The 14,196-nt window shown below is 38.7% G+C and overlaps 1 protein-coding gene across 1 annotated transcript in view; it reads left to right on the top strand.

The window, feature by feature from the left end:
- The window catches only part of meis3 (myeloid ecotropic viral integration site 3), a 59,388-nt gene extending 48,481 nt beyond the window's left edge, over positions 1 to 10,907 (top strand). The window contains exons 11-13 of the mRNA XM_061925367.2: positions 3,291 to 3,349; positions 3,512 to 3,598; positions 9,649 to 10,907. Coding sequence (XP_061781351.1) covers positions 3,291 to 3,349; positions 3,512 to 3,598; positions 9,649 to 9,848 — 346 coding nt within the window. The 3' untranslated portion in view covers positions 9,849 to 10,907. The remainder of the gene's footprint in view (positions 1 to 3,290; positions 3,350 to 3,511; positions 3,599 to 9,648) is intronic.
- The last annotated feature ends 3,289 nt before the right edge of the window (positions 10,908 to 14,196 follow it).

Below are 14,196 nucleotides of genomic sequence, written 5' to 3'. Positions count from 1 at the left end.
CTACGGTGTGTTGCTGTAGCCAGTAAGTAGTCTTTGCTATTAAGTCAAATTTTCTTTTGAGCCCTACAAAATGTCTATGTTTTAAGTATTGTATTTATCACACACCAGCTGTGGGATTGTAACGTGCATCTTAGTTGTAGTTTTCATTACAAAAATTGGAGGTGTTGAAATAGCCATGTAAAATCGCTAATGCTAATCGGTAGCAGGTCTACGGCATATCCAATGTAAAGTAGCATTGAGCCAGCACATTTTTAAAAGTAGAGCCTTATTGTACTTTTGAGCGCCTTTTCTTTTTTTGTTGATGTGAAAAATTGCAACATTACGGCTGAGTCCACTATGTGTGCTCGACTGCTTGTTTTCCCGACGTGTTTGAGTCTGCAAGTGTACGTTTGATTTTACGTGACTTGGTACTTAGTAGTACCATCGAGCTTCGATATGTAGCTATAAAAGTACCAAATTCGGTAGTCATCCCTAGTACTACCTCGGTTTTCATTCCAAAAAGTCTATCAAATCAATGTTTTCCTTAATAAATAATGTAAAACAATTACTATTGCTGCTTTCCCAAATTGCATATTTAATTTTTTAAAGGATAATTTCCCCAAAGTTGACATTTTTAAGTATAAAATGGCTTAATTAACTAAAAATACCAATATTACAGTAGTATTGGACACGAGAAGGACCCCAACCAATCAGTATCGTAGCCACTGATTGGCCAAGCCTCATGCAGCATTACTATATTGCAGTGATTCTCAAACCTATACTCGTAAATAAAACCTCTGCCTTGTTTTTAATGGATACTTCAACCTATTACGCTACTGTATTATAAAGTTGGTCATTATGGTGGTACATGGAGAGCCAAGTTTTTTCTGAGGTAGTACTTGGTGAAAAAAGTTTGAGAACCACTGTTACATTGGATTACAACAGTGTAAAAATGGCTAAAGGGTGTTATTTCATGTCTCGAAGGGCTCTCATTAGGTTGAAAAACTCATTTAAAAGGTTGTAAACAGTTGTTTTATGCTATAATTATGAAAATATTAGATGTATAATTAATGACTGCTACTTGACATGACTTGACTGCGATAAGCAAATTACAGCGGTCATGTCCGGAACCGATCAACAGCGATAAACAGGGACAACTGTAATTTGTTCCAGACACCCAAATATATTAACACAAAACACCTCTTATAGATGATAATCATGCTTTTACATGTAGAAAACCCAAAACCAGTGAAGTTGGCACGTTGTGTAAATCGTAAATAAAAACAGAATACAATGATTTGCAAATCTTTTTCAACCTATATTCAATTGAATAGACTGCAAAGACAAGATACTTAACGTTCGAACTGGAAAACGTTGTAAACAAATATTAGGTCATTTCGAATTTGATGCCTGCAACATGTTTCAAAAAAGCTGGCACAAGTGGCAAAAAGACTGATCAAGTTGAGGAATGCTCATCAAACACTTATTTGGAACATCCCACAGGTGAACAGGCTAATTGAGAACAGGTGGGTGCCATGATTGGGTATAAAAGCAGCTTCCATGAAATGCTCAGTCATTCACAAACAAGGAGGGGGCGAGGGTCACCACTTTGTGAACAAATGCGTGAGCAAATTGTTGAACAGTTAAAGAACAACATTTCTCAACCAGCTATTGCAAGGAATTTAGGGATTTCACCATCTACGGTCCGTAATATCATCTAAAGGTTAAGAGAATCTGGGGAAATCACTGCACGTAAGTGATGATACTACAGACCTTCGTTCCCTCAGGCGGTACTGCATCAAAAACCGACATCAGTGTGTAAAGGATATCACCACATGGGCTCAGGAACACTTCAGAAAACCACTGTCAGTAACTACAGTTTGTCGCTACATCTGTAAGTGCAAGTTAAGACTCTACTATGCAAAGCAAAAGCCCTTTATCAACAACACCCAGAAACGCCGAGCTCATCTAAGATAGACTGATGCAAAGTGGAAATGTGTGCTGTGGTCTGACGAGTCCACATTTCAAATTGTTTTTGGAAACTGTGGACGCCGTGTCCTCCGGAACAAAGAGGAAAAGAACCATCCGGATTGTTATAGGCACAAAGTTCAAAAGCCAGCATCTGTGATGGTATGGAGGTGTATTACATACAGGTTTTGGAGCAACATATGTCGCCATCCAAGCAACGTTATCATGGACGCCCCTGCTTATTTCAGCAAGACAATGCCAAGCCACGTGTTACAACAGCGTGACTTCATGGTAAAAGAGTGCGGGTACTAGACTGGCCTGCCCGTAGTCCAGACCTGTCTCCCATTGAAAATGTGTGGCGCAATATGAAGCCTAAAATACCACAACGGAGACCCCCGGACCGTTGAACAACTTAAGCTGTACATCAAGCAAGAATGGGAAAGAATTCCACCTGAAAAGCTTCAAAAATTGGTCTCCTCAAGCGTTTACTGAGTGTAGTTAAAAGGAAAGGCCATGTAACACAGTGGTAAAAATGCCCCGTGCCAACTTTTTTGCAATGTGTTGCTGCCAAAAAATTCTAAGTTAATGATTATTTGCAAAAAAAAAATTAAATTTCTCAGTTTGAACATTAAATATCTTGTCTTTGCAGTCTATTCGATTGAATATAGGTTGAAAAGGATTCGCAAATCATTGTATTCTGTTTTTATTTACTAGTTACACAACGTGCCAACTTCACCGGTTTTGGGTTTTGTAGAAAAAAAAAGTGAAATACATTTAAGTGATGAGTGAAATGACATTTTACTCACTTGTACCTTTATTGAGGCTATTGTTGGCGATAAGCGGAAAGGGAGCAGGGGAGACGAGTCACGCGGACGCCGCTGTCATACTTTGCAACGTGCGCTTCTCACCTTCTGTATCAAAATGCCAGCTAAACTGTATCCTGTGAAAAGTACAAAAACCAGGGTACATTACCACCGCCGTATAACCTTTTGTCCCAGATTGGCTGAGAGACATCACGTTGAAAGTATGTTTCCGTGTTTTTTTCCATCCAAATGTCCCCGTTTAATTTCATGCAGTTGAATTTCTGCTAACAAGCCGTGTAATCAGCCTCGCATGTTTAAACATGTTTCCCACAATCCCATCGATGCAGATCAATCAATTATCACAGGGTGATCAATATGCGCCCGGTCCTCACGTTGATTTACTCCGCCCCCTGAAAGGGTTAAGTGGTTGTAAAAGGGAAAAGGTTAACAGTCTCTCGGTCAGCCTTTTTTCCATTAACTGGGCCCTACTCCCATTTTCTGCGCCGCTTGCTTGACATTTTTCCCTCTCGCTCCTTTCAGGTTCATCAATGCGAGGAGGAGAATTGTTCAGCCCATGATCGACCAGTCCAATCGCTCAGGTTAGTCCCTCGCTAAACGCACACATGCCCCGAGGAGCTAATAAATACGATTTTTCCCCCTCATCCTCGGGGCGCCCCCCCCCTAGAAAATGGCGCCTTGTGGCCCACAGCGCCATTGACTAAAGCTCTTTGTTGTGTTTCTTTTTTGCGTTATCATGACAGGTCAGGGTGGTCCCTACAGCCCGGAGGGAGCAGCGCTGGGGGGCTACGGGCTCGACGGACAAGCCCACCTGGGGCTTCGAACAGCAGGTATTGAGAAAGCAGCTTCTTTATTGAGTAAAATAAATAACCAGATTACAGATATATAAATACATGCTGGAGTAATAAACAACATTGTATTGTAAAAATGTGTACTGTAGTACACATTTTTTTTGCAATAACTGTTGACCAAGCAATACGGTCTTTTTCTATTTGTGATACACATTTTTAATTGATTGACAATTACCATGGTTAAAACACCTGGTTGGTTTTTAAACACTTTAAGCATCAGGCTTTATTTAGTCAAAATAGGTACAGCTGCAAAATATCCTTGCAGTTGAAACAATGTTGAGAACCTTTTAATAATACTGATGCATGCCAACATTAGCATGTTAGCTTTTATAGCTAATGTTGCAGGTAAACACCTCAGAGTCATATATTTTGTTTTTTGACACATGCTAAAGTTACCAATTTAGCATTGGGCCAATGAGCTTTTTTTTTTTAGCTAATTTTACCTGTATACACCTCAGAGTCACATATTTTGACACTAAATGCATGCTAATGGTAACATGATATAATTTTTACCAAATTTTGCATGTATACACCTCAAAGTCATTTAGTTTAGTACTTGATGCATACCAACGTTAACATGGTAGCATTTTTTAGCAAATTTTGGCGGTAAACACCTCAGAGTCACATATTTTGGCACTAAATGCATGCTAACGGTAGCAGGATATAATTTTTAGATCATTTTGCATGTATACACCTCAGAGTCATATATTTTCTTTTTTGACACATGCTAAACTTAGCATTTAGCATTGGGCAAATTAGCTTTTTTTTTTTAGCTATTTTTACCTATATACACCTCAGAGTCACATATTTTGGCACTAAATGCATGCTAACGGTAACATGATATCATTTTTATCAAATTTTGCATGTATACACCTCAGAGTCATATAGTTTAGCACTTGATGCATGCTAACATTAACATGGTAACATTAACATGGTAGCATTTTTTAGCAAAATTTGTCGGTAAACACCTCAGAGTCACACATTTTGACACGAAATGCATGCTATTGGCAACACGATATAATTTCTATCAAATTTTGCATGTATACACCTCAGAGTCATATAGTTTAGCACTTGATGCATGCTAACATTAACATGGTAGCATTTTTTAGCAACTTTTGTCGGTAAACACCTCAGAGTCACATATTTTGACACGAAATGCATGCTAATGGTAACAAGATATAATTTCTATCAAATTTTGCATGTATACACCTCAGAGTCATATATTTTCTTCCTTGACACATGCTAAAGTTAGCATTTTAGCATTTAGAATTAGGAAAATTAGCTGTTTTTTTGCTATTTTTACCTATATACACCTCAGAGTCATATATTTTCTTCTTTGACACATGCTAAAGTTAGCATTTAGCATTGGGCAAATTAGCTTTTTTCTTTAGCTATTTTTACCTATATACACCTCAGAGTCACATATTATATTTTGGCACGAAATGCATGCTAATGGTAACATGATACAATTTTAATAAAATTGTGCATGTATACAACTCAGAGTCATATAGTTTAGCACTTGATGCATACTAACGTTAACATGGTAGCATTTTTTAGCAAATTTTGTCGGTAAACACCTCAGAATCACATATTTTGGCACTAAATGCATGCTAACGGTAACATGATATAATTTTTAGCAGATTTTGCATGTATACACCTCAGAGTCATATATTTTCTTCTTTGACACATGCTAAAGTTAGCATTTTAGCATTTAGCATTGGGCAAATTAGCTTTTTATTTTAGCTATTTTTACCTATATACACCTCAGAGTCACATTTTGGCACTAAATGCATGCTAACGGTAACATTATATAATTTTGCATGTATACACCTCAGAGTCATATAGTTTAGCACTTGATGCATACTAACATTAACATGATAGCAAATTTTGTCGGTAAACACCTCAGTCACATATTTTGGCACTAAATGCATGCTAACGGTAACATTATATAATTTTTCTAAAATTTTGCATGTATACACCTCAGAGTCATTTAGTTTAGTACTTGATGCATGCTAACGTTAACAGGGTAGCATTTTTTTTTTTTGCAAATTTTGTCAGTAAACAGTCATATGTTTTGGTCCTTGATGCATGCTAATGTAAGCATAGTAAAGTTCTAACATTAGCATGCTAGTTTTTTTTTTGTTAATTTCGAAGGAACAGTATACACCACAGAGTCATATTCTTCTGTACTTGATGCATGCTAAAGCAGAATCAGCTTTATTTAACACATAAGGAATTTGACATTGTACAAAAATGACATTTTAGAATGCTACCTTTTTGTTTACCTAATGTTGCAGGTATGCACACTCAAGTCAAGTCAAGTCCTGTCAAACTTTATTGCTAATCAGACCAGGCAACACAGCAGACTGAAATTGCCTTCCTCCCATACTCCGATGTGCAATATTAAAACAAGATTTGACACACACTAAGCATAAACTAAACATTAGACTAAACATAGGACATAGATATTTAACAGATAAACAAATGACAGACATTGAGCTTGTCATACAGTTCAAGAATATAGTCACGTTGAGGTATTTTAATGTAGTGGTACTAGATGCATGCTAATGGTGACATTATGTCATTTTTACTTCATTTAGCAAGTATACACCTCTGAGTCATATATTTTGGTTTTTCACGAATGCTAACTGTAAACATGCTATTTTTGGCATGTTAGCATGCTACTGTTAGCAGGCTTATGTTAGCATAACATTTTTGCAGGCAAACACCTCAGAGTCATATATATATGTATATATATTACTTTATTTAGTTTATCTAGAGCAGACCTGGGCAAATTAAGGCCCGGGGGCCGCATGCCGTTAAGCTTTTCAATCTGGCCCACCGGACATTCCCAAATATTTTTTTTAGATCTTTAAGATAGAAACTGTAGCTGCCTTTATGATGTGCAGTGATGTTTTCAAATGACCGTAAGTCTTGAACTATACAAAGTATTTCAATGGTTGGAATCTGCGCTTTTGCATTTTATACTAGTTACTATGGTGATCTAAGTCACAGCAGCTCAGACGAGGCACCAAGCAGTGTGGGTGGGGAGCGTTTCCACAGAGTGTTTCTAGAGCAGCCCGCCTGAAATACGGGTGTCAGGGAGATTTTTACAACAAAGTTCTAAAGCTTAGTGATATATCAGATATATCAGATCATTTTTTTACCCTTCGCGTTCATATTTCGTTGTGTTTGTTGCATTTGTGTTGCGTTGCGCTTAATTGTAAAATATTTCGATTGAGAGGGGGTGAGTGACGTTCATATGTTGTCAATATTCAGTGTTTTATCGTTCATAGTTGATATTGTAAAATCCCACATTCTTTATTTTCATGTACATTCTGGGTGTCTCATTCAGTAAAAAAAAATTAAAATTCCAATCCGTTTAAGGTGGTCTGTCATAACGTTTTTAGCATTCAATCAGACATTATTGTGAGGTTTTGTATTAGTGTTCCTAAAAATAGATACACCGGCCCCCAGACAAATTTTTTTCTCTAAATTTGGCCCCCCGAGGCAAAATAATTGCCCTGGCCTGGTCTAGAGAGTTTACACTTCAGAGTTATATATTTTGGTACTTAACTAATGCTAACTGTTGGCATGTTAGCACCCTACTGTTAGCATGCTATTTGTTTTAGCTAAATTTTCAGGTGCGAGTCCTATTTTTTGTTGTTACTTGAAGCTTAACTGTTAGTATTTCAGTTCAGCTTTGACTTTTCAGCATTGACAAGCAATTTCTACCAAAATTGTATTTCCTAGCTATTTAAAAAATCATTTTGTACTGTTTTTTTTTAAAGTGAATACCGTATTTTTCGGAGTATAAGTCGCTCCGAGTATAAGTCGCACCGGCCGAAAATGCATAATAAAGAAGGAAAAAACATATATAAGTCGCACTGGAGTATAAGTCGCATTTTTGGGGGAAATGTATTTGATAAAACCCAACACCAAGAATAGACATTTGAAAGGCAATTTAAAATAAATAAAGAATAGTGAACAACAGGCTGAATAAGTGTACGTTATATGAGACATAAATAACCAACTGAGAACGTGCCTGCTATGTTAACGTAACATATTATGGTAAGAGTCATTCAAATAACTATAACATATAGAACATGCTATACGTTTACCAAACAATCTGTCACTCCTAATCGCTAAATCCCATGAAATCTTATATGTCTAGTCTCTTACGTGAATGAGCTAAATAATATTATTTGATATTTTACGGTAATGTGTTAATAATTTCACAAATAAGTCGCTCCTGAGTATAAGTCGCACCCCCGGCCAAACTATGAAAAAAACTGCGACTTGTAGTCCGAAAAATATGGTAATACCAAAAATGTCCCAGTATCCTTTGAGATTTCAGTCTGTGGCCCCCAGTAGAAAAAGTACTAGCTAGTATAGTTTTATAGTTTATAGTTGAGTCTTTTTTTGAAGGGACAATGCACAGAAACATTACGCTCAAAGACAGATATGTTCTGCACCAGATTACAGCGAAATAGCTCATTCCCATCTGCAGTACCTGGTTACCTAAATTAAAAATATACAAAAAAACATGCAATAAAATTATAACAATACAATTATAGTATAGCATGGAATCACATTAAGAAAAGTCATAAAATGCCCTTTCATTGACACATACTTACACATACACGTAGTAGCTGCAGGGTGTTTATTAACGTGTATCTAACGGCAGTAAAGTACCTACCGTATTTTTCGGACTATAAGTCGCAGTTTTTTTCATAGTTTGGCCGGGGTCCAGTGCGATTTATATATGTTTTTATCCTTCTTTATTATGCATTTTCGGCAGGTGCGACTTGTACTCCGAAAAATACAGTAATTAACTTTTCGGTAACACTTTACCATGGGAAACATATTCTAAGTAACAAAGACTTTATTTAGGGTTATTTAGACACTGGGGGAACATATAAGGGTTAGGGCTATGGTTAGGGTTACTAATAAGTAGGGATGTCCGATAATATCGGAGTGCCGATATTATCGGCCGATAAATGCTTTAAAATGTAATATCGGAAATGATCGGTATCGGTTTCAAAATTATCGGTATCGGTTTCAAAAAGTAAAATTTATGACTTTTTAAAACGCCGCAGTGTACACGGACGTAGAGAGAAGTACAGAGCGCCAATAAACCTTAAAAGCACTTCCTTTGTGTGCCGGCCCAATCACATAATATCTACGGCTTTTCACTAACCCAAGTGAATGCAATTCATAGTTGGTCAACAGCCATACAGGTCACACTGAGGGTGGCCGTATAAACAACTTTAACATTGTTACAAATATGCGCCACACTGTGCACCCACACCAAACAAGAATGACAAACACATTTCGGGAGAACAGCCGCACCGTAACACAACATAAACACAACAGAACAAATACCCAGAACCCCTTGCAGCACTAACTCTTCCAGGACGCTACAATATACACCCCCCCCGCTAACCCCTACCCTAAACCCCGCCCCACCCCCAACCCCGCCCACCTCAACCTCCTCATGCTCTCTCAGGGAGAGCATGTCCCAAATACCAAGGTGCTGTTTTGAGGCATGTTAAAAAAAATAATGTGACTTCAATAATAAATATGGCAGTGCCATGTTGGCATTTTTTTCCATAACTTGCGTTGATTTATTTTGGAAAACCTTGTTACATTGTTTAATGCATCTAGCGGGGCATCACAACAAAATTAGGCATAATAATGTGTTAATTCCACGACTGTATATATCGGTATCGGTTGATATCGGAATCGGTAATTAAGAGTTGGACAATATCGGAATATCGGACATCTCTACTAATAAGCAATAATTCTGAGGTTATTGAGGGAAGACTCTTAGTTAATGTCTTACTGGTTGTATAATAAGGCCATGCAGAATAAGGCATTAACAAGTACTTAATAATGACTAATTAAGAGCCAATATGTTACTAATTGTCATGTTAATGAGCAACTAATTAATGGTGAATATGTTCCCCATACTAAAGTGTTACCAACTTTCCATACAACGTCCTCACACTCCCACTCTGTCCCAACAGGTCTACAGGGGATGCCATCTCTACAGGGAGACTACCCCGGCGCTCTGCTGTCCCAAGCGGCCTACCCTCCCCACCCTGGACCTTCTCTCCACCCCTACCCGGGGCCGCACCCGCACGCCGCCATGCTCCTCCACCCGCCGCCCCACGCGCACCCCGCAGAGCCCCTCCTCGCACAAGGACTGGACATACATGCGCACTAGCCGCGAGGGGCCCGGGGGACGGGGGTGGGGGTGGGTGTGTGACTGCGGTGCATGGCCCAAGTGTGATGACATAATATTTAAAGAAAAAACAGGACAAATTGCTCCAAAGTTTACATTCCCTGTACCCTAAAGACGACGGCCTCAATGTAGCACACACACACGCACACACACACACACATGCATACACACACACACACACACACACACACACACACACTCTGGTTTAAGCCATAGCTCTCTCAGAGTAGAAGTGCTTCCTCCACCGTGTCCCATGGACAAGACCAATGCTTTAAACGTCATCGTCTGACCACAGGAAAGAGACACAAAGTAATCCTGTGACCATGCCTTCTTCCTCTTCTTCTTCTTCTTCTTCTTCCAGCTCTGTCTTCCTGACCACCCGCCCCCCTCCCCCCCTCTCCTCACACACTTTATTTAAGGCTGATTCTATTTTTGTATTTATGTGCGCCACTCCTGGCGGATGCAGCTCGTTTGAAATGTTAGCGCTCTTCCTTAGCATGAAGCTAAACACCATGAATGACTTCCAGTCTGCCTCGCTCTCACATCACTAACCTCCTTAATACGCCAGCCGGTGTGTCCGTCTCACACACACACACACACACACACACACACACACACACACACACACACACACACACACACACACACACACACATAGAGTAGGGAAGGGATTCATTTGGCCCCATTCCTGGGTAGAGGTCTGCTGAAAATGATGGAAAGCGCCACTCTACAAGCCACAAAAACACATTTTAAGATATTCAACACTCCACTGCCATCTGGCGGCCAAAATGGATATGACACCACCCTAATGTGTTACGTTTCATGTGTCAGGTAAAACCGTGACGAACGGGGCCTTATGAATAACCTTCCCGCCGTAGACAGACACAAGACAGGCTCTTCAAGCATTTGAGTACATTGTGTGCGTCACAGCAGTGCAAGAGGGAGCTGCAGCCAAAGGAATCTTAAAACGTTCTGCTCCCACTCTTCTCTGCTTGGACCGAATTATCTGCTTATTGAATTAAAATGTGTTTTGTTTTTTTACTGCGTGTTGCATGTGCTTTGATATATGTAGACATAGCTCATCTGTGTGGAGACCAACACGAGCAGACGCTTGGGATACTGACAATATTGGTATCAATCTGATACCGAGTAAACCAATACTGATAGTTTTGACATGACATTTTTGGAAGATTTTGTCTTTAACCCTCAGGGGACTTTTTTTTTGTCCATTCAGTATTTTGCCCATAATTTTTGTTGAGTTACTCAATTATACATGATGTTAAATTATTCTTTGACAATTCTTTCTTTCACTGGCAGTAATCCGACAATATCCCAAGCCATGTAATTCATACATTTTTCAAAAGGCATAAAACTGTTATGGATTAATATTAGAGATGTCCGATAATATCAGACTGCCGATATTATCGGCCGATAAATGCTTTAAAATGTGATATCGGAAATTATCAGTATCGGTTTCAAAAAGTTAAATTTATGACTTCTTAAAACTTCCCGCGGGCCGTAATTTGTATTTTGGGGACCCCTGGATTAAGCAAATAAATCAAGCAATGTACTGAAATGATCCACTTGAAGAAAATGTTCAAACTCAAAGTGTTTACAAAGTACAAGGAAGAAGAATCCTGACAAACATCTTGAACCTTATTAAAAAAAGGAGAAAATCGTATTCAAGGATGATTAAAGACAACGATTACTTTTTTGTTTTGTTTGATCAGCGGTTTCACTGCCGTGTTACAGGCACAGTTTGGAAACAATTAAGTTATGTAAAGAAACATTTACAAAATATGTATATGTAAATGTCTAATTTCACAACGTACCAGTATATACGCTATATTGCCAAAAATATTTGGCCACCTGCCTTGACTGACATATGAACTTGAAGTGCCATCCCATTCCTAACCCATAGGGTTCAATATGATGTCGGTCCACCGTTTGCAGCTGTTACAGCTTCAACTCTTCTGGGAAGGCTGTCCACAAGGTTGCGGAGTGTGTTTATAGGAATTTTTGATCATTCTTCCAAAAGCGCATTGGTGAGGTCACACACTGATGTTGGTGGAGAAGGCCTGACTCTCAGTCTCCGTTCTAATTCATCCCAAAGGTGTTCTATCGGGTTCCGGTCAGGACTCTGTGCAGGCCAGTCAAGTTCATCCACATCAGACTGTCATCCATGTCTTTATGGACCTTGTTTTGTGCACTGGTGCACAGTCATGTTGGAAGACGAAGGGGCCCGCTCCAAACTAATCCCACAAGGTTGGGAGCATGGAATTGTCCAAAATGTTTTGGTATCCTGGATCATTTAAAGTTCATTTCACTGGAACTAAGGGGCCAAGTCCAACTCCTGAAAAACAACCCCACACCATAATTCCTCCTCCACCAAATTTCACACTCGGCACAATGCAGTCCGAAATGTACCGTTCTCCTGGCAACCTCCAAACCCGTGATTCATCACTCCAGAGAACGTGTTTCCACTGCTCTAGAGTCCAGTGGCGACGTGCTTTACACCACCGCATCCCACACTTTGCATTGGACTTGGTGATGTATGGCTTAAATGCAGCTGCTCGGGCTTTTTGATCAAAGGATGTCACTGTTTTTAGTTAGTATAAATTTGCATAACATGAGTAATTAGTTATTTCACTCATTTAAACATGTGACATGATCTCATCAAAAGGCCTTCTAAAGGGGTCCAAAAAACCCCATTATTGTGCATGTTTGATTATTTTTGTTTAGGACTGAATTTCATTGGGCAACTTTAGCAAAAAAAAGTAAAACAATGCTTGAAGGAATTTTATGTTTGGCCTTAAAGATAATGAAAACCAAACGTCCCCAGAGAGTTAATTGTTGTATCATGATTATTGAGGTGGCACGTAGCAACATCCAAACAAATGCAAGAGGAGAATGCTACATATTGAAATCCATAAACACTGCAGTGCAGGATCACACAAAATGCTGCAAATGCCAAAAACACGCACAACTAAAACTATTTTTGCCCGTCATCCACAATCCTTATGTGAGAAAAGAACACACGTCTCTTACTTTTCTGTGTGTTCTAAATATTTAAAATTTGCTAGTAAGAGGCAGATAACAATGCAGGTAATGGGGACTCAATCCATTCCTCTACAAAAAACAAAAAACAACACATGCTGTAAGTATTTATATCATGTAGTAACAGGCTAACATGACAACATGTAATATTTGTAGTATTTCAGTCATTTTAAGCATTACCAAACTCAAGGGTTCTTTACCTTTTTGACCTTGGGGCCCAATTTTTACACAACAGAGGGGCCACTCCAATATTAACACTGAATTAGCATTCTTACTCTTTATTTTAATCTTATTTAATACGTATATATAACCTACTTACCATTTACAACCTTGTTAAATGATGTGATACCATGTGTTAATCACAAATATTATTATTTATCTAACACAAACTTTAGGCTTAGGTCAGGATGATTAGAAAAATAAATACTAACCAAATATACTGCAAAAGAAAAAACGCCTATAATCGGTGACGCAAAATAAATATACATGCAATCACAGTAAGTTGTGCTAAAATAAACTAAATTAATAATACATGTGTTTCCTAAACTGTCAATAAAATTAAAGTGCACACAAAAATACAGCTTCACCACTTTAGTCAAAATGTTTGCGCTCAAGAAACTTCTGTCTTCTGTTTTATGTTGTCATTACTGCCACAAGTGGTGGCAATAATGACAATCAACCATCAAACTGTCATTACTTGACTTTAAATAATCAGCTTTCCTTCCAAACTGTTATAAGGCTTTATGGTCGGGAACTGATCATGACTAGACCTTGATGTCAACACCAATATTTCCTCTTCGTGGTGGAAAATTATAATAGTCATAACTTCTTCCCACATTTTCTGAACTTCCTGAATTTTTTTATGGTGGTTCTAGGTCTTGAGAAGGATGTGACGTAAAATCGACTGGCCTGTCGAGGGCCCGTTGGATCCTGCTTGCAACTTTGGGTCTAAAATTCTACAGACTATTTTATAATATATCATATTTGTATTAAAAAGTAGCTTTTTCCATGTTAGATTTTTTTTGGGGGGGGGGACTTTATGTTGCTTTTAATAATTGCAATGTACGGTAATTGTGAAAAACAGACATTAGTCATTTTAATCCTTGGACGGTCAGTATTTTGAAGGGGCTGGAGGCTGATTTTCAAGTCAGAAGAGTCACAATGCCTTTCTTAATTTCTGCATTCACCAACTCATTCAAACCTGAATACCCCACTAAGACCTCACCCTGGCCCCCAGCGGGGCCTGGGGCAGCAACAGGGGGTCATGGGCCAC

Source organism: Nerophis lumbriciformis, linkage group LG30, assembly GCF_033978685.3.
Source record: "Nerophis lumbriciformis linkage group LG30, RoL_Nlum_v2.1, whole genome shotgun sequence".
In the NCBI taxonomy this organism is placed as follows: domain Eukaryota; kingdom Metazoa; phylum Chordata; class Actinopteri; order Syngnathiformes; family Syngnathidae; genus Nerophis; species Nerophis lumbriciformis.
Note: the sequence above shows the minus strand (reverse complement) of the source record. Positions and strands in the feature narration are given on the sequence as shown.